General features: G+C 41.1%; 1 protein-coding gene across 2 annotated transcripts; it reads left to right on the top strand.

Moving 5' to 3' along the window:
• Window positions 1–4,365: 4,365 nt before the first annotated feature.
• On the top strand, window positions 4,366–20,217 carry Cnep1r1 (CTD nuclear envelope phosphatase 1 regulatory subunit 1). Of its 2 annotated transcripts, XM_055613137.1 has the most exons (6): window positions 4,366–4,479; window positions 5,350–5,421; window positions 10,073–10,146; window positions 15,825–15,934; window positions 16,469–16,523; window positions 18,924–20,217. In XM_055613137.1, exons 1-6 carry the CDS (start codon window positions 4,455–4,457, stop codon window positions 18,963–18,965), a joined length of 378 nt encoding a protein of 125 aa, XP_055469112.1. In that variant the 5' UTR covers window positions 4,366–4,454; the 3' UTR covers window positions 18,966–20,217. The 2 variants fall into 2 exon arrangements, 1 of the variants encoding a protein (XP_055469112.1); XR_008720819.1 differs by lacking the exon at window positions 15,825–15,934 and having other exon boundaries at window positions 16,339–16,523; window positions 18,924–18,956.
• Window positions 20,218–21,451: the final 1,234 nt, after the last annotated feature.

The following is a 21,451-nucleotide window of genomic DNA, read 5'->3' as shown; positions in this document are numbered from 1 at the left end:
CTTCTTCTTCTTCTTCTTCTTCTTCTTCTTCTTCTTCTTCTTCTTCTAGATGTATTTATTTTTTGTGTATATGAGTGTTCCTCTGCATGTACATCTGCACACCAGAAGAGGGCATCAGATCACATTATAGACAGTTGTGAGCCACCATGTAGTTGCTGGGAATTGAACTCAGGACCTCTGAAAAAACAAACAGTGCTCTTAACCACTGAGCCATTTCTTCAGTCCCTCAGCCACCTTTCTTTAAAAATTTTTTTTCATTCATTATTTTAGTGAATATGTATGCATGCACAAATGCCATAGCATGTGTGTGGAGGTCAGAAGACAATGTGCAGAAATCAGTTCTCTTTACACCAGGTGAAACCTAAGGATTCAGATCAAGTTGTCAGGCTTGCCTGCCATCGCTTTTACCTGTTGAACCCCGACTGTCCTTTACATTTTATTATTATTATTATTATTATTATTATTATTATTATTATTATTAATTAGCAGTAGTGGTGGCAGCAGTGGCAGTGTGTGTGCGTGCGTGTGTGTGTGTGTGTGTGTGTGTGTGTGTGTGTGTGTGTGTGTGAATGATGTGGAGGGCACGCATTGCCATGGCACGTGTCTGATAAGAGGACAACTTAGTTCAGCCAGTTCTCTTCTACCTTTATGTAGGTTCCAGGGACAGAACTCCAGTCAGTCGACATGTATGACAAGTGCCTTTACCTACAGAGCTAACTGGCCACCCTTTATCTCTTCTGACTACTTTACCCAGTACAAGAATAACTACACCAGTTTGATGGATTGTTTTCCTTTCTTTGACTCTCAGTCACACAGGGAGGTGTGTTTTTCACAGGCAACCAATAGTTGAACCTAGTTTTTTCAGACTTGCCAGTGATGGGCCTGGAGACATGGCTCAACAGTTATGAGTGTGTCGTGTGGCAGGAGAGATGGCTCAGTGGTTAACAGTACTGTCTGCCCAGAGGTTCTGAGTTCAATTCCCAGCAACCACATGGTGGCCCACAACCATTTATACAAGGATCTGATGCCCTCTTCTGGTCTGCAGGTGTACATGCAGTCAGAGCACTCATACACATAAAAAAAAAAAAAAAAGAGTGTGTCCTGTCCTTTCAGAGGATCCATGTTCAGGTTTCAGCACCCAGCTGGGCTCTCACAACAGCCTGTATGCCCAGCTTCAAGAGTATTTTGGTTTCCAAGCGCACCTACACTCCTGCACATACCCATAGCACACAGACATCTGTACTCCCAGAAGTAACCTCGATGAGCTTGCTGGTTTACCAAGTTGGACTCTGGAGGGATCCTTACTTTGCCCTCTTGTCAGTTCCTTATCTGGGGTGAGGAGACACTTGTTCATGCCTCTCCAGGAAGACTGTTACCCAGCACAAATAGACATGCTGTAAATTTGTCAAAATGAAATATGATGAGTTAAGAGATAGAGATGCAGAAATGGAACACTGCGGATGTCAAAGAGAGCTCGGAGCCCCAGCCTTCATCTCTGCAGCTCGCCACAAGACGCAATTTCACAGGCTGTCTCGTGTGCCCAGTGTCATGCCTTCCTTGTCATGATTAATGGTTTACCCTGAAACTTTGAACCAAGAGGCTAGAGAGGTGGCTCAGGTGTTAAGAGAACTCTCAAGTCTTGTAGAAAACTCAAGTTCAGTTCCCAGCACCCACACTCTGTAAATACAGTTTCAGGGGATCCAGTGTCCTCTTTGGGACTCCTCTGGCATCTGCCCTGCACACACCTGGTAGAAAGACATAAATATGTAAATTTAAAAAATACTCTTTAGAAAAATTGTGATGGTTCATGGGTTAAGACCACTAGATGCTCTTCTAGAGAACCCAGGTTTGATTCCCAGGAGCTCACAGCCACCTGTAACTCCAGATCCAGGTCTTTTGGACCATCTTATGGTCCCTGCCTTAGGTGCCATGTGATCCACAACATACATCCAGGAAAAAAAAAAAAACAAAACAAAAAAAACAAAAAAAACACCTACAAACATAAAACTAAAAAAGAAATTTTTTTTGTTGTTTTGTTTTTTTGAAACAAGGTTTCTCTGTGTAACCCTGCCTATCCTGGAACTTGCTCTGTAGATCAGGCTGGCCTTGAACACAAAAGTCTACCTGCCTCTGCCTCTTAAGTGCTGGGATTAAAGACATGCACCCTCACTACCAGGCAAAATAAAAGTTTTAATGTTTGAAAACTGTGGGCCAAAATAAATTCTTCCTTCCTTAAAAAAAAAAAAAAAAAGATAGAAGGAAGAGGTGGGTTGAAGGAGAGTTAACATTCAGGCTATGATCATTAATGCAAGATTTGAACAAACACATTTTTACTTTTCTCATTTGTGGAATTGTCCTCTGAATACCTGCCTTGATTACTCCTCAATTTCAATTTTTTTTTTCTGAATCTCTCAGTTAAGTATGAATGCTTTAAATTTTGGTCAAAACATACTACACATGGACAGGCATAATGCACACACACACAGACACACACACACACGTACACTCACACCTAAAACAAAAGTCTCTGAAGCAGAAATTCCTCCTCATTTCCAGTGATGCAGCCTTTTGTTTGGTTGGTTTTGCTTGTTTAAGAGTCTCAGTTGGGTAGCAGTGGTGCATGTCTTTAATCCCAGCACTCAGGAGTTTGAGTGGTCTACAAAGTGAGTTCCAGGACAGCCAGGGCTACTCAGAGAACCCTGTCTTGAAAGAAACAAAAACAAAACAACAAACAAACAAAAAGACTGTGCAGTCACGGTGTAGTCTTGGCTAGCCTGGAGCTCCCTGCGTAGAACTGCCTGCCTCAGTCTCCTGAGTGTTGGGATTAAACAGTTGCACCACCACACTCAGCTGCCTCAGTTTTTGAAAACAACAGTTACAGGCCTGAGATGCAGTGTAGCATGCCTCTAATCCAAGCGTAGGCAAGCAGATCTACATAGTGGACTCCAGGAGAGCCAGGGCTATGTGAAGACCCTGTCTCAAAACAGAACAAAACACGTTATAATCTACTAAGTATATGTTATAACTCTTTCATAGGTTTTGATTCATAACATTAAAAATGCATCTTGAAGCCAGGCATGGCAGTCCATACCTGTAATCCCAGCACTTGGAAAGCTTAAGCAGGAGGACTACAAATTTGAAGCCAGACTGAACTATCTGACAAGTTTATGGCCAGCTTAATCTACATAAAAAAAAACCTCTATCTCAAAAACAACAAATCACCTTAAAAGTTTAAATGAGATAATCCATATAAAGGATTTAGTCCAGAAAAGGCTCCCTAATGGAAAAGTTTAGAAGTGCTGCTATGGTAAAGGAGTCTTTAAAGCAAAGCAGTCAGAAGCTGGCGAGTGACTTAAGAAAAAGGTTGAAGATGAGTAAAACATACAATACATCAATTTTGGAAACATGGCAGTGCTGGATTAAGACCTTCTCAGCCTTGATCTGTGCATCTGGATGCTTTCCTGTCATCTTGGGGCTCTCAGCTCACACATCCTGCTAAACCTCCTTCCTTCTGATTTTCTTGACATCTGTTCATTTGTTGCTTTCTCTGTAGAACTACTATTATCTGAAAACAATTATCTGCATGCTTATTGCTCTCTGCAACCTTTCACTGTGAGAATTGCAATCTTATCTACCTTGCTCATAATTGTATCCAGGATGAGTACAATGCTTAGCAGGTCCTGCAATAAATTCTTCTTGAATGAATCAATTACTACCAAGAAATAAATAGAACATTATAATCAAATGTTAATTTTGCTGACCATATATATATTTATATTATTTATACATATATTATATATAAATAAAATAGTTACTGAGGCCTACACTTTGTATTTTTTATGACTTATGAATATCCGATGACATGAGAGAAAAATAACCAGAGAGAAATCCTTGTTTAAGGAACTGGATATCTAAAAAAAAGAGGTCCCATAATCAAAGAAGTCTATTTGGGGGGCTCCTAGTTACTTACTGCTGAGCATATTTTAGTTTCTCTTTAATTCCTTGAGAGCACAGACAGCTTGTCGATTTCTCTCTAGCAACCAGAATACTGCGCAGAGAGCAGTGGGCGCTCGATCACTGTTTAGAAACTGAAAGTACTAAGAAAGTATGTGTGAAAATGAATTATGCTTGGACAGACTGCAGTTCCTCCCCGAGGCAGGAGGCGACGCCACGGCTGTGGCCGACTGGGTGCCTGCTCTCCTCGGCCCTTCCAGCTGCACGTCTAACGCTAGGTTCTCCGAAAGCGTTTGCTGAAAGTAGCCAATAACAAACTACTTTAGTTAAGGGGTCAGGCCAAGGTGCCCAATAAGCTCAATGTTTCTAGAAAATGGGCGGTGCGAAGGGGCAGGGCTGAGGGGAGCGGTTAGAGGTGGGAGTTGGCGCTGCCGGCCGGGCGGGGACAGCGGGCTGCGATGCGGACCGGGCCGCGGCGGTGACCGGAGCTGCCGCCCGACATGAACTCGCTGGAGCAGGCGGAAGGTAGAGTGTGTCGCCCGCCCCGTCCCGAGGCGGAGGGGTCGCGAGGGCGGCGTGGCGGGGCCGCGGCGGGGGCCGCGGGGCGCACGGCCGCCGAGGGGGCCGCATTCTCCCGCTCCGACGGGGCCCCTTCTCGCTGACGAGCCCGTGCGAGTTGTAGAGTGCGAATTCATTTCCATTTTGTCCGGCAACCCCGCGAGCCGTAGCCCTAAAATTCCGTCCTTGGCTTCTGGTAAATGCCGGGGTTTGCTTTTCGGCCTTCCAGAGTTTGAAAAGAAAAAGAAAGACAACCCCCCACCGTGGAAATAACACCCTACTTCATTCAGAGGTACGCCCTGTCAGGGCGCAAGGCGTAGGCGCGCTGCTGCGGACGGGGGATCACCGGGGAACCCACTCGGAAGATGAGAGGGAGTATCTTTGCACAGCCCGTTATCTGTCTTCGGAAGTGCAGGAAACCCACACCGCATAGCCATCAATTAATGATTAGAGCTGGGGCCTGAATTGGGTAAACGCAGTCAAGTAGACCTTATGGATTTTGCTGTTTCAAGAGAAAGTTCTTAGTTCCACAGAATTTGAAGTAAGCTGGGTTTTGGTCCTTTATTTGCAACTCCCTCCGATTCCAGCTTTCGGCTCTGGCTGAAGTTGCTGCTGGTCTCCCACATACCATTCTCCAAACTTCTAAGACCAGCCGGTTTCCAAAAACTGGAATTTTTGTTTTGTTTTGCCATGTACTTAAAATTGTCACTGTAAGCAAACAATGCATGACACGTGTAATTTGATGTATAACACCTGTAGCAGTTATTGATCTAAAATTTCATTCTAATAAGTTCAAACTAGAAAGAGTCGGTAGAGAACTGAACTGTCTTTACCTAGATCTCAAGGCTTTCGAGAGAAGACTTACTGAATATATCCACTGCTTGCAACCTGCCACTGGACGTTGGAGAAGTAAGTTGCCAAATGCTTTATCAGGGAAGACGACGTGCAGTCAATAACTTTATTCCTCAGTAGGAATGACTCCCTTTCATTTAAAACTTTTGACGGATAAATCCTCCTTTTAATAAGCTGTAGGATTTCTGTGTTCAGACAACTTTTAAATGTATTGCTTAACACTGTTGGCATTGTATTATAAAGAAGTCTTTAAGGATAGAAAATTGTGGGTTAGCAAGATGGCTCTGGTGGTTGCAGTTTATCAAGCCTGTAGACCTTAGTAGCATCTTCAAATGCCATTGAAAGGGGGAAGGAGAGGATGGACTCCACGAAGTTCTCCTCTGACGACACATTTGTGCTGTGGCATGCGTGCCTGTACATATCACATATATACACACACAATAAATATTTTTTAAAGAAAAAGAAAACTGTGACTGGCTACCCTAAAAAGACACTATTTTGTATGGTTGAATTTTTATTTTTATATTTCTATTTCATTTTATTTTGGTTTTTTGAAACAGGGTTTCTCTGTGTAGCCTTGGCTACCCTGAAACTCACTCTGTAGACCAGGCTGGCCTTGCCTCTGCCTCCCAAGTGCCGGTATCACTGTGCCACCACCGCCTGAACATACATATGTATTTTTAAATTTTAAGTGTGTAAGTGTTTTGTCTACATATGTGTGTGTGTGCACGCACATTCCTAGTACATGCAGATTCTAGAAGAGGGCTCCATATATCCTGGAACAGAAGTTGCCATGATTGTAAGCCACAGTGTGGGTGCTGGGGACTGAACCCAGGTTCTCTGCAAGTACAGCTAGTGCTTTTAACTGCTGAGCTATCTTTCTAACACCCCCCCCCAAAAAAAAAAAAACACCCACATTTTTTCCTATTTGTTATATGTATGGGTGTTTTGCCTGCATGTATGTTTGTGTACTACATGTGTGCAGTGCCCAAAAGTGCCAGAAGAGGGCAACAGATTCTCTAGGACTAGAGTTACAGAGGGTTGTAAGTTGTCACGTGGTTTTTGGGAATTGTACATAGGACTTCTGAAACAGCAGCCAGTGCTCTTAACTGCTGAGCCATCTTTCCAAGATACATGTTTTTAATTAAATGTTACAACTTTTATTAAAAACAATGCAATAAAAATGTTAGTAGCCGGTGAGCTCCAGAGTCAGTGAGATGCTGTGTCCCATAAAATAAGTTACACATTGACTTCTGGCCTCTACACACCCACACAGTGTACAACATACATGAACATATACACACATCCATAAAAAATTCCCCAAACAAAACACGATCTGCCTTTAAACTATTCAAATACAATTGTGTTAAGAAAAATCCTATATTGGAGCTTAAGAAATGGCTTGATGACCTTGTTGAGGACACAGGTTCAGTTCCCAGCTTCATGTCAGCCACCTGTAACGCCAGCTCCAGGGGATCTGACACCCTCTTGTGGATTCTGCAGACATGTACACAGACCCATGTGAACAACCTCACACACACATACATATTAGTTAAAATAATAAATCTTTTGAAAAAAAATTATTTTGATGTGAGGGGATGGCTCAGTGGTAGAGCATATCTTTAGCATACACAGAGCTCTTGCTTTAAAAAAAATAGCTTTCAATTATACGTATAAAGGTTATGACATAGGGCTGGAGAGAAGGCTCAGCAGTGAGTGCCTACTGTTCTTGCAGAGGACCTAAGTTTGGTTTTCAGTGCCCATATAGTACACAATCTTCTGAATGCTGCAGGCCCTGCGTACATACAGTATACATACAGTATACATACATACACTCAGGTGGTTATGTATAAATTACATAGATATTTTAAAAACAAAAGTTGTGGCATTTCCTTTAGTTGTTTTTTTTTTTTTAATTATATTAAAAAAAATTTAATTTTTTTTATTTATTTTTGTGTTTATTTATTTTTTATTTATTATTTATATACCTGCACACATGCCACAGCCCATGTTGAGGTCAGAGGGCAACTCGTGGGAGTCAGTTCTCTTCATTCGCCATGTGGGTCCTGGGAATCCAACTCAGGTCATCAGGCTTGATGGCAAATGTTGTTACCAAATGAACCATCTTGATGACCTCCTTACTTTTAATACAGTACTATGTTTTGAAGCCTGACCCAGAAAAGAGTTTCTTCTTACTACTGCCTGTTCCTAAATACTATGAAGGCTGCAGTGTATGATTTGAATGAGTTCTAGTTACTACCTCCAAAAAGGGCCACAGTCGGAAATGTGAACAAATATAAAGTATTGAGATAGCCAAGAGAATGTTCTGCTCATTTATATTGAGACAAGTTTTCTTTTTTCCCTTCGCCTCCCTTCACCCCTTATCATTTTGAGTATGGAATCTTACTGTCTTGCTCAGGCTGGCCTCTGATTACTAGGCTCAAAAGGTCCTCCTATCTCTGCTTCCCCAGTTGTTGGGACTATAGATGTGTTATACTCTTAGGAAGCTGAACTACTGAAATTTGATTTCAGAGCATAATCCACTTTTCAGTGCTGGGACTAAGATCCAGGGTCTTAACTTTGTTAGACATGCTTTCTGCGGCTAAACCACATAGACAACACAAAAAGAAAATGGTTTTGTTTGTTTGGTTGATTAGTTGGGTTGTTTTGTTTTGGTTTTGGTTTTTCTTTCATTCTTTTTATTTTTTTGGTTTTTTAAGACAGGATTTCTTTGTGTAACCTTGGCTGTCCTGGAACTTAATCTGTATAACAGGCATAACAGGCTGGCCTTGAACTCAGAGATAGAGCCACCTGCCTCTGTCTCCTGAGAGCCACCACCACCCAGCTAGGAGCATACTTTTTAAATTTAATTTTATTTTTTGTTAATTTTTTTAGATTTTTATTATTTTATGTGTATGGAGTGTTTAGCCAGCATGTACATCTGTGCACCACATGTGTGACTGGTGTCTGAGGAGATGGTGAGCCCCATGTGGGTGCTGGGAATCGGACCCAGTTCTTTTATAACTAGTGCTCTTAACCACTGAGCCAACTTTGCAACTGCATATTTTTTGGAGGTTTAATTTTTATTTTTGTCTTAATCTGTATGAGCATTTTACCTGTATGAATGTATGTACACCATGTGCAGGCCTAGTACTACAGGAGGGCAACGAGGGTGCTGGACCTCCCAGAACTGGAGTTGAGAACAGTGTGTGCCACCGTGTCCTGAGAACCGAACCCTGGTCTTCTGTAGGAGCAGCATGTGCCCTTACCTACTGAGCCATCCCAGACCTACAAAGACATGTTCTGTTTCAAGGTTTGACTCAGGCTCCAGTACCAGAAGACCACTACTGAAGTCAGGGATCAGGACTCTTAAATTATTTTCATTAGCTGTCTTAGCTGTATTCTGTAACTTTTATTGGTCAGATTAATAAGTAGTGATTCTCTTGTTCTTGTTTACAGAGAAGTTGCTAGAAAACCTTTTAAAATGTATGCAATGCTGCCCTGTCTTTTCAGACAACTTCTGGTGAAAGCACTTTTTTTTCCATCTGCTTCTTGCAAGTGTCATCAGCTTGGCTAATGTACCAATCAAACAAAAGCATGCATATGAGATCCTTTCTAATATTTTAGCTTTGGTTTATCTCATTTTTTATAAAAGTACCTGTGATATACAATATATTTCTGGAAATATGGAATAGGGAATTGAGTTTAATTTGTTTTTAGCTCAGAAGATAATTTTGATTCTGTTACAAAATACCTAAAATAATTTCATTACCACTATCACAAATAATTCCAGTCAATTAAGATTTTACTATGTTTCTGTTCTCTGAAAATTGTTTTTCCCATTTGTAAAACTATGAAACATACCTGAAATAAAGACACTGTCTTTATTTATAAAGAACGTTAGTAAGTCCTGGTGTCCTTACATTCTTTTTTACTATTACCATTTATTCTTCAATTTATTTATAATCTGTTTAGATAGGGGGCTGGTAAGATGGCTCAGCAAGTAAAGGTGATTGATTGCTTGAGTTCAGTCCCTAGGAACCATCTGGTATAGGAGGAGAACCAGCTCCAACAGGTACCTCTGATCTCCACATGTACACCGTGGCACACACACACACATAGAAAAGCTTAGTGGGAAAAACTAAACTCTCAGTTCTACTAGCCCTTTAAGTCCTTTCTTTAAGTCCCAGTACTGATGGGTGTGCTGCCAGTGAGACCACACTCATCAGCACTAAGCTTTAACTCAGCAGCAGTTGCCCGCATGGCAGAGCCACTCAGAACTCCCAGGGCTGCAGTGTGCTTCAGAAAGGAGCCTTTGTTTGTGTGTTCACAGTAGAAAATGGGAGGGTTTTTCTTTTCCAATTTGAGGTTACAGGATCTGCAAAACCAGCCCAAAACCACAATGAAATTTCTGCAACATAGAGTTTTATGTTAATATGTTGCCATCTGACTTCTTATTTTTAATTTAATTAATCTTCATTCTCATGAATTCTAAATAAGAAGCAGGAAGTTGCTATCATCCTCAGTTCCCAGGGTTCAGAATGTTGAAGAGTCCCTCAATAATGCAAGTCTTGACTCTTGATCCACTTTGTTTGATCAAGTGTTGCGTTCTTTGGCTGTGTCTATTAGGTACTGTTGGAAGTGGTATCAAAACATGAAGGGGTGAAGGGTGTGTTTGCTTACTAATATCGTGTTTATTTTTCACCAGTGCTTCTTATAGTGGTGTCTGTCTGTACAGCTACTGGTGCCTGGAACTGGCTAATAGATCCTGAGACACAAAAGGTAGAAATTTTGTTTTAAAGTCTTTCGCAGATTAAGACACTGGATGTAGTGGTGCTAATTCTGAAATGTGACGCTCTACCTGCTACTGATGATGCTGATCATTATATTAACAATATGCTCTGTAATCATTTGCCTATGGAAAGCTCTAGCTGGCTGTTTTGAGTTAATTGTTAACTGTCTCCATAAGAGAAAGAATCGAAAAAAAATTTTACTTCATCATTTCTTAATTAACTTTTTGAGTTTTTCTGTTTCCATATAAACATTTTTCCTTTTGTTTTATTCATCTAGTGTCATTAGTACCAGCTTTTAAAAATTGTAATTTAGTGAATTAACTGTTAATACCTTTCTTTATCCCCCCCCCAAAAAAAAAGACAGCGATAACTGATAAGCACTGATAAATTGATAAACATTACACCAGGTGGCCAAAATCAGGAAGGAAACCAACTCGCTTCTTTCTAGGCCACATAGCTTATCGAAGTTGACAGAATTGAGTTATAAATTGATCTCTCAGTGACCTGATCCGTAAAGTCCCAGTTAATTCTGTATGTTTTCATTGTCATTGAAGAGAACACATGCTAGCCCCTTGAGTTAGCAAAGCTTGCTTTCTTCGACTTCCTTCCACTCTTCTTGCCTGGATTTTAATATAGCAAACGCTGAGAGGTCTCCCACTGGGCGCTGTGCAGGAGCTTCTCTATACCAGATGCAATATCAAATTTCATAATGTTAGCTCTTGAAGGATTATTTGGTGAAAGCTGATAAAATGTTCTGAAGTTTCTGCCTCTTTCTCCTATTGCCTTAATTTCAAGCTCAGTCCTTTTTTATTAGAAAACCTGCAGTCTTGGGGTTGTCTTTTTTGTTTGTTTTCTGTTTGGGTTTTTTTTTCTTTTGTTTTGTTAATTTATTTTATTTTATATGCTTTGGTGTTTTGCCTGCATGTATGTCTGTGAGTGTTAAATCCTGGAGTTACGAACAGTTGTGAGCTGCCATATGGGTGCTGGGAATTGAACCTGAGTCCTCTGGAAGTGCAGTCAGTGCTCTAACCTGCTGAGCCCTCTTCCAGGCCCCTGCTTTTTGTTGTTTTGTTTTGTTTTGTCTCACTGCGTCTCACTGTCTTACTGTGTTGCCCTACCTGTCTTGGAACTTGCTGTGTAGACCATCCTAGCTAACAGGGATTCACCGGCCTCTGCCTCCACCTCCCAAGTGTGTATGGGGGGGATAGGGTTAGAGGCATACCCTGCCACTCCCAGTGACTCTCACGTTCTTCAATGATACCTCTCCCCAGCTGTTTAGTTCAGTTATAATTTTCAGAAATTTTAAAAATAGGCTCTCCCTTTTAAAGTTATAATTAGGTAGACTACATCTATAGTTTTGTGTTATATGTTGTAAGTTATACAGAAGGGGAAGCCTAATAATAAGGCTTTTGTCATCAATCTAGTTGTCAGTTCAGACAAGGGGAGAGAGTTTTCATGTAGCATCCTTGACTGCATGAGGTGGGTAGGAAAGGACAGGAAGCAGGGGAGGCTGGTGTAGTTTGTACTACTAAGAAGATTTTATAGCAGACAGGAAATTTGTGTGAGTTCATTTATAAAACTGATATGAACGCTTCACTTGGTACTCATCTGAAGGGGAAGGATGGAAGGAAGCTGGCAAGAAGATTGAAAAGTTCTATCTTGGGAAATGAGTCTACTTCTAATTGAGAAAAATATAAGCTGATTTCAGCTAGTTGAGATCTTAATAAAACGAAGAATTAAATGTAATCAGAAATAGGCCCAAAACAATGTAGTTAATATAATTTTCTAAATTAGATGAGAAGATAGCTATTAGCCTTAGGGTTGGCTCTTTTTACTTCAGTATTTAATAACCCCAAACCTGATGAGAGTTCTAACCAGCAATTGTGGCTGAAGCAGGAGGTACGAATACAAAAGCTAGGGAGAGAAAGGATATTGCAAACTCCTGAAAGAAGAAGGAAACTTCTGTTTTGATGTCATTGATTATTGGCATGGAAGGAAGGAGGCTAAAACAACTGACCTAATAAAACATACAGCCAGGTGTGGTGGTGTAGCCCTGTAATGTTGGCATCATGGGAGACTGAACCAGGAGGTCTGAGAGAGAGAGAGGCCAGCCTGGGTTGCATGATGAGACATTATTGCTAAATAACAACAGAAAAAAAATGTAAATGTAAAATATTTAGAATGTAAAATATTGGGACAGAAGATGTGGTTAGTGGGTAACTCAGTGTAACATGAGGACCTGAGTTTATAACTCCTACAATCATGTGAAAGCCAGAGGTGGCAGTCTGTAACCCTAGCATTGGGGGGAAAGCAGGATTGGTGAAGACAGAAGGATCCGAGGATGGCTGCTCAGCGGGTTTAGCCAGATTAGTGAGCTCCAGGTTCAGTGAGAGACATTGTCTTTAAAAATAAGGTGCAGGGTGATGGAGGAAGAGCCCTGTGTCAAACCTGTGACCTCCCCATACAAGCAAGTGCACACACATAGACTATACACATATCCACATCAAATACAAAGTACTGTATATGCTGACATTATATAGACGCCATAGCCATCTTGTAGAAGTCAAACCCCATGGGTCCAGGATAGCCAGGGCTACACAGAGATACCCTGTCTCAAAAAACCTAAAAGAAAAAAAGAAATGCCCTCAGATTTTCCGACAGGCAGGGTGGTCTGTGCCTTTAACCCCAGCATTCGGGGGCAGAGGCCGGTGGGTCTGTGACAAGCCTGTGTCACAGAGGCAAGTTCCAGGAAAGCTAGGGATACATAGAGGAGCTTGTGTGTGTGTGTTTGCCACTCTTGAGGAGGTCAGAGGACAGCTTGGGGGTGTTGGTTCTTCTCTTCTTTCACCATATGAGTCCTGAGAATTGAACTCAGGTTATCAGGCCTTGTGGCAAGCACCTTTACCTAGCCGGCCATCTTGCTAGCCACTGAACCTCAGATATGGTAAAGCGAGCTCTTAGAGCTCGCTTTTGCCTGTATTCCACATACTTGGGAGGTTGAAGTACAGGGATTGCTGTGAGTTCAAGGCTATTTTGGTTACAATGCAAGTGCCAGGTCAGCAGGGGACTTCATAACAAGGCCCTATCTCACAAAACAAAAAGAAAAAAAAAACAAAAAAACAAAAAAAACCAAAACAGATCTCTGGAACATTAGTTTGTCTTCAGCATCACCTCATCCCCGGACTATTTCCCTCCAGGTATTTTAAGTCTTCTTCCTTCATTTGGCCTTGGTACATCGTGTACCTAGTGTTTTCCTTTGTCTTGAATGTGCATGTGTGTTTAGCACTCTCTTTTTAAAATTTTTTTTTTATTATCATTTATTACAATTCATTCAATTTGTATTCCGCTGTGGCTCTCCCTCCCTTACCTCCTCCCAATCCCACCTTCCCTCTGTCTTCTCTCCCATGCCCCTCCCCTTGTCCACTGGTAGGTAAGGTCCTCCTCCCCTTCTATCTGACCCTAGCCTATCAGGTCTCATTAGCACTGGCTGCGTTGTCTTCCTCTGTGGCTTGGTAAGGCTGCCCCGCCTCAAGGGGAGGTGACCAGAGAACCTGCCACTGAGTTCATGCCAGAGAAAGCCCCTGCTCCCCTTATTAGGGAACCCACTTGGAAACTGAATGTATGAGCTACATCTAAGCTGGAGTTTTAGGTCCTCTTTATGCATTGTCCTTGGTTGGGGTATCAGCCTCTGCAGGGCTCCCAGGGCTCAGTTGTTTTTGGCTCTGTTAGTCTCCTTTTGCAGCTCCTGTCCCCTCCAGGTCTTTCTATCTCCCCCTTTCATAAGATTACCTGTACTCTGCCCAAAGTTTGGCTTTCAGTCTCAGCCTCTGCTTTGATATCTTGATCAGTAGAGTTAGCTATACCACTCCTAGGCTTATATCCAAAATATGCTAAACTATACAACGAGGACATTTGCTCAACCATGTTCGTAGCAGCTCTGTTCATAATAGCCAGCAGCTGGAAACAACCTAGATGTCCCTCAGTGGAGGAATGGATACAGAAATTGTGGTACATTTACACAATGGGATAGTACTCAGCTATTAAAAACAAGGAAATCATGAAATTGCAAGCAAATGGTGGGAACTAGAAAATCTTGAGTGAGGTAACCCAGAAGCAGAAAGACATACATGGTATATACTCACTCATAAGTAGATATTAGCCATATAATATAGGATAAACATGCTAAAATCTATACTCCTAAAGAAGCTAGACAACAAGGAAGACCCTAGGAAAGATGATCAATCCTAATTCAGAAGGACAAATGCGATAGACATTGGAAGCAGGAAAAGACAGGGAACAGGACAGGAGCCTACCACAGAGGGCCTCTGAAAGACTGCTGATCAAGGTATCAAAGCAGAGGCTAGCACTCTCTTAAACTATGAGATTGCTCTTGTGGGGAGAGGGCTGTGTTTCCCTTGAGTGTTTCTTCTGTGTAGTTACCAGTCCATTTGCTTTCTTTTTCTAGACACTTCATGTGCTTATCTTTCCATTCTTGGTTATGTTTCTATTCCCAGCCTTCTGCCTTTTGTTCCCTATCTTGTTCCCAGCATGGATCCTGGTGTACTCTTGTCCTTCTACATAGTCTTAGAATTGTATATATTCTACTTTCCTACAATCGTTTTGTTAGGCCCAGTTCTGAATGAAGCCATTTCTCTTTCTTGAACTCTAGTTCTTTACAGAAACCTACTAACTAGTTTTTCCTGCTTCAGTGTCCTGTGGCCATTAGAATCTTAGTATCTTCAAAATCAACTTCATTAAAAAATTTTCATATTTTTATTTTATTATTTTTATTCATGTAGCTTCAAAACAAGCCTCTTTTTGTTTCGAATAAACTTCATTTATTTAAGGCAAAGGTGATGGAGTAGCTGTAGAAATTAAGCTAACAAGAAAGGTAGTATATGCATGGAGGGTGGGGCAGGAGGTGAAGATTAGTGTGGGACAAGGTTATGAATGGCAGAGCTGGCCCAACTCTCTTAAGAAAGCTTTTGTTGGTTGGTTTTAATATTTTTTGAGAGAAAGTCTCACTATGCAGCTATTCCAGAGCTCCTATGTAGACCAGGCTGGCCTTGAACTCACAGAGATCCACCTTCCTCTACTTCCTGAGTATTGAAATTAAAAATGTGCACCACCATCCAAGCCTTGAGGAAGCTTTTTGACTGGGAGGTAACTAAATCAAATTTAATCTGTATTTTTATTGAGACTAAAGGCCAATGCCATGTCTTTAATCCCACATAGGTAGGTGGAACTCTGCGTTCAAGACCAGCCTGATTTATAGAAGTGAGTTCCAGGACAGCCAGGGCTACTTAGAGAAACCCTATCTCAGGAGAGAAAGAAAGAAACACAGAAGAGAGACTGATTGATTAAAGGCCTCATATTCATTCTTCGAATAGAGAGTTCAGGATTTTTTCGGTGGGGTAGTTTTCTGATTATAGGAATGAATTTGAAATGGTTTAGTGTCTAGTGTGAATGATATGCATTGCTGTTATCTCACCATACAAAGAAGATAAAGCATGTGTTTTGTTTTCATAGCACAACAGTAAAGAGAACTAGAATTAGAAGTCTTCATACCCTCGTAGTTTAGATGATAGAACATTACAAATTTCGGTGTAAGTAGGGAGGTAGAAATCAGTGTCCTGAGTCTTTATATCTCACACTTTTCTTTTACAGGTGTCCTTCTTCACATCGTTATGGAATCATCCGTTTTTCACTATTAGCTGTATAACTCTAATAGGCTTGTTCTTTGCTGGAATACACAAAAGAGTAGTGGCTCCATCAATGTATCCTTTACCACAGAGTTGAAATTTATTCTTGGAGCTAAACTGAAGAACTGTCCCTGGTACCTAAGTGGTTGTTAGACACTGTGTAAATCACATTCCATCTCTGTGACAAAATCCCTGAGATTTGTCTTGGCCCATGATTTTAGGGGTTTCAGACCATGACTGGCTAATTCCACTGTGTTTTGGCCATGTTAAAGCAGTAGATCATGGAAAGGAGCATGGGGTAAAACAAAGCCACTCACCTCACAGTGGCAGAAGTCAGAGAGTGAAGGGTTCAGCAACAAGATATACTTTTCAAAGTCATCCTTCAGTGACCTGCGTCCTCTGACTAGGCCCCACCCCCATAGCTATGATTGCATCAGTGGTTCATTCCATTGATGAAGTTTTGTCCCTTTGTTATTCAGTTACCTCAACATGCCAATGGCTGGGGACCAAGCCTTCAACACATGAGCCTTTTGCGGCAACATGTCATGTCTAAACCATCACAGAAGCTTGACTTGCAGTGGGAATTTTCCTTTGACCACACTGATTCAGTATAGCTGCTCGATGTCGAACAGTATTAGCAGAATACAATATGTCTTGTGATGATGTAAGTATTTTCCCATTAGAATACACTCATAGCCGGATATGATTGCTGACATCTATAATCTCTGCCCTTAAGAGGCAAGGGGATTACTTCAAGTTCAAGGCCACCCTGATCTATATAGTGAGACTGTTTCAAAATAACAAAAATGGGAGGGAGTGCTGACATGTTTACTTTTAGGAAAACAGACCTGTGGGTCTTTTGGGTCAGGCATGGTGGCACACACTTGTAATCTCAGTATAGGGAACAGAGGAAGAGAATCAAGAGTGTGAAGCCAGAGCCTGGGGAGTAGCGTGTGGAGCCTGGGGTTTCATCTCCAGCACCACATGAAACTAAGCAAGATGCTGTGTACCTGTGATCCTAGCACTGGGGCGGTGGAAGCAGGAAGATCAAAGTTCAAGGCTCTTAGCAATATACAAATTTGAGGCTAGCCTGAAGATAATACTGAAAAAAAAAAAAAAAAAAAAACAGGAAAGGGATTAAGACCAGCTTGGGTTCTATAGCGATATCTTGTCTGAACAAAACAAGACTTTACCGGAAACCTTTTAACCAGTTTTGTTGGCCCACTCCTTTGGCCCCAACACTCAGGAGGCATAGCAAGTTCCAGGAATAATATATGTCTTTCAGAGTCATCCCTGGATGACCTGTATCCTCTGACTAGGCCCCACCTCCCTTAGCTATGAGTATGCCAGTGGTTCAATCTATTGATGAAGTTTGTCCCTTCATTATTCTGTTACTTCAATATGCCAATGGCTGGGGACCAAACCTTCAACACATGAGCTTTTGGGACAACATGGCTACAGTGGTGCCAAACAAAGTGATAGGATTGACAATTTAATCTTTTTAAATTTTTATTATTTTTTAAAATTTTCAGACAGGGTTTGGTTTGTAGCCTAGGCTAGCCTGGAATTTACCATGTTATTCAAGCTGGTCTCAGACTTGCTTATCTCATGCCTTAGCTTGTTGATTGATCATGTTTTGCATTTTTTAATATATTCCTTATTTGCTTCTAGTAAAGGAACATGTTGATTTAACATTATGAACCACTAATTTTTGGCCATTAACTATGTGCAAAGTTCCAGCCCTACACGAATTATCTTAGTTGAAATTGCCTGTTATGTCTAGATGCATGTTGGTTGCACTGTAATTTTTCCTCCTATTTGATATAGACGTGTTCTCCCATCTTTCATACCATGTGTTGTTTGTTTCCCACTGGACTTTGCACTGTGGTAGAAGCTGCTTCTTGTGGTTTGTTACTAAATCTTTCAGCACTTCACAGGGTACCTGGCCTATAGGAGGCACTAACAATAGTGCACTAACACATCTGTGTAAATCTTTCCACCCAAATGTGGTTTACTTCAGACAAACCCTTAGAAAAGTTTGATTTTATGGTATGTGCTTTATTATTATTGTTCCAACTTAGTATTTATATACATGGCCCAGCTCTACAAAAACATGTTTTAGCTGAGCGGTGGTGGCTCATGCCTAATCCCAGCACTTGAGAGGCAGAGGAGGCAATCTCTGAATTTGAGGCCAGCCTGGTCAACAGAGCAAGTTCCAGGACAGTCAAGGCTATACAAAAAAACCCTGCCTTGAAAACCAAAAACAAACAAAATTTCTTAGAATATTCTTACCACCAGCAGTATGTGAGTATTCATTGCCCTTGCTGTTGGTTTACTATTTTTTAAAGATTTATTTCTGTTTATTTATTTATTTTTAATTTTATGTGCATTGGTGTTTTGCCTGCATGGATGTCTGTGTGAGGGTGGTGGATCCCTTGGGTAGTTATAGATAGTTGTGTGTTGCCATGTGAGTGCTGGGAATTGAACCTAGGTCATAACCACTGAGCCATCTCTCCAACCCTCAGGATTTGTTTTTATGTGTACAGGTATTTTGCCTGCATCTATGTCTGTGCATATGGAGACTGTCAGAGGTGTTGCTGGTGGATGTTGTGGGTGTGGTGCTGTGCCCTGTAATCCCAGCACTTGAGAGGCAGTCCAGATCTGAGGATAAATCACAGGGATCATTTGTCTCCTTCCACATCTGGGCCCTGGGGATATAACTAGTTGTCAGGCTTGTCAGAAGGGGCCTTTGTCCAGTGAGCCAGCTCACTGGCTCCATCAAATACCCCTTTCAAAAGAAAGATTTTTACATTTTTTATTTTTTGGATTGACTGTGTGTGCCCAAGTATGCCACAGTGCCCATGGGAGAGAAAGATTTGCAGTAGTTGTAGTTCATTCACTGCTTTCATTGGTTCTGGGGCCTGAACTCAGGTTATTTAGCCTGGCAGCAAGTGCCCTTCCCTGGTAAATCATGGTCCTCAAATGCCCTTGAAGTTTGTAAATAACTGATGGTGTTTTAAATAGAACTGTGAGTTGACTTTTTTTTTTTTTTTCTTTTCTACAGACAGGAAAGCTCATTTTGAAACCTAGACCTCACGTTCAATGACAGTCTGCACTATTGTTAGGAACCTAAACCAGTCTTCTTCAAATAATTGATACAGCAAAACGCCATAAGGATTCCTTTTGGAGTTGGAAATGTGATGGTTTAGCGACAACTGACAAGAAGCGTGCAATATTTGCCCAGATTATCTTGATGATGCTGACTGAGCTCTCAGCGCCTCAGTACCTTTGATTACCTGTGTTCAGTATTAGTGTCACTTTAGCACTTCAGCTCCTGCACAGAACTCTGCAGATGAAGTATGTGCGTATGTTACTAAGTTAAACTTAGAAACCAAACCTCATTCAGTTTTTATAATGTATTTTTGCAAACTGTTGTAAATAGCAAATCAATGCCAATGTTAAACCAAGATGAAAATGTTTGGACTTTGTTCTCCTGCACCAGTATTTCAGGAACCATCTGCTTGACATCTCCACCACTCCTTAAAACTGGCTATTACGTGTGCCTTTTGTGCTTAATGCCTCTTTCCATTTTGCTGCAGGAAAAACATCAGATTCCACTTAGTCTGAGAAAAGTCTCATCTCCATTATGTTGAAAAATTTATAGATGTTTTGACAGTTTTTGTTAAGCCCGATACTGGATTCTGGCAACTATTGTTATATTTTTCAATAAATTGTTTTCATTTAACACTAAATTACTTTTTTTTAAAAAAGAACTTTAAAAACACCCCAAAGTCTTCTGAATGTTCAAGTTAAATTATGTATTGTCTGGGAATTTGACAGTTCTTATTTTAGGTGACTGGATTTTACGCTGTGGGAGACGTGTTACACTGTGTTGTCCTGGTGTCGCTGCTGGGCTCAGTCCATCACCAGTCCCACAGAAAGAACCACACCCCAAGCCAGAGCCTACAGTCGCCGCGGCAGCCACGTGTACTACAGTGGCCTTGAAGTGAAACGGTTGGGATTGCTGTAATTACTTAAAGTACTAGAGGTGCCTTTACCTGTTTATTAGATTTTTGAAAACGTTAAATTATTTCATGAGGAATATTTTAAATTTCATCTAATATTAAACTAAATTTGAATAATAGGACAAAAACGTTTAACAAAGCTGCCATTTAACTTACGTGTGTTGATCTTGACTTTCCTGTGTATAAAATTGCATTTTCTGAATTGCAGCAATAAAACCCTCTGCTTCTGAGAGCTCTCTAAGAGGGTGTTCTATATGTTCTGCATTGTTTCATTTTCTGTAAATTTTGTAGGTAAATATGTGCATAAAAATAAATACTTTATATATAACTAGTGATTGGAGTTTTTCTTTGGTTTATTGTGTCTGCAACTAGAAAAAATGTGAAGATACTGACTTCATATATGTCTGTGCACCCCTCCTGTGTCTAGTGCCTGTGCAAGTAGGAAAAGGGTATCAGATCCCTTAGAATTCGGGTTACAGGTGGTTGTAAGCAATCATGTGGGAGCCAGGAATTGAACCCCAGACCTCTGAAGGACTAGCCAGTGCTCTTACCTGCTGAGCCATCTCCAGCTTCTCACTATTTTATTATAATCCTGTCCTGTAGACTGAACACAGTTGCAGGTATGGTAGTTCTAGACTATCAGCCTTCCTCATGTCTTACCCGCCATGGTTTAATAGCGCTTGGCTTTTACCTGGGAAATGCCAGTTTTGTCTGTTGTTCTTACACACCCAGATTGGGAATTTCCCCCAAGACTGTAAAGCTAGAGAGGATTAAGACCTTTAGTATTGGGGGCAGGGGATTGATTCCTCTGAGTGTTTGATTAGAACCTGGCTCTTCTCTCCTAGGAGAGATGTATCTGTATGTATATGTAAGCTTGGCCTATGTTTGGAGTCCACTATCTCTGAGAAGAAGCATGCTGCTATAGGGCGAAAGGTTTGTACTTTCGTCATTTCTATTCTTTCTATTTTTATTCATTCTTACATTTTGAGGCCAGGCCTCACTATGTTTCTCCTAAGTCAAACTTGAATTCCTGGGCTCAGGCAATCCATCAGTGTCCTAAGTCTTCAACTTGGGTGATTAAAAGGATGTGCTCCCAAGTGCTGAGATTGAAGGTATGTGCTACTATGTTTGCATAGGTCACGACTATTTTTAATTCTTTAGGTGTTTATTTCGATTTATTTATGTGTATGGGTGTTTTGCCTGTATGTATACACGTGTATCTGATGCCCACAGAAGCCAAAAGAAGAGGTCAGGTGGTTGGAATTGAACCTGTGTTCTCTACAAGAGTATCCAGTGCAAAGGCATCTCTAGCCTCAGGATAATTATTCTTTTGTTATTTTGTTGTTGTTTGTTTTTAATTTGTAATTATTTTACATATGAGTACTCTATCCGCATGAACACCTGCATGCCAGAAGAGGGCATTATAGATGGTTGTGAGCCACCATGTGGTTGATGGAACCTCTGGAAAAGCAAACAGTGGTCTTAACTGCTGAGCCATCTCTCCCAGCCCTTTGTTTTGCTTTTTTTAAGGCAGGGTTTCACTATGTAGCCCCAGCTGTCCTAGAAG

The sequence above is a fragment of the Psammomys obesus genome, unplaced genomic scaffold (genome assembly GCF_907164565.1).
Source record: "Psammomys obesus unplaced genomic scaffold, mPsaObe1.curated_primary_1811, whole genome shotgun sequence".
Lineage (NCBI taxonomy): Eukaryota > Metazoa > Chordata > Mammalia > Rodentia > Muridae > Psammomys > Psammomys obesus.
The sequence above is the reverse complement of the archived record's forward strand: the minus strand, read 5'-3'. Positions and strand labels throughout refer to the sequence as shown.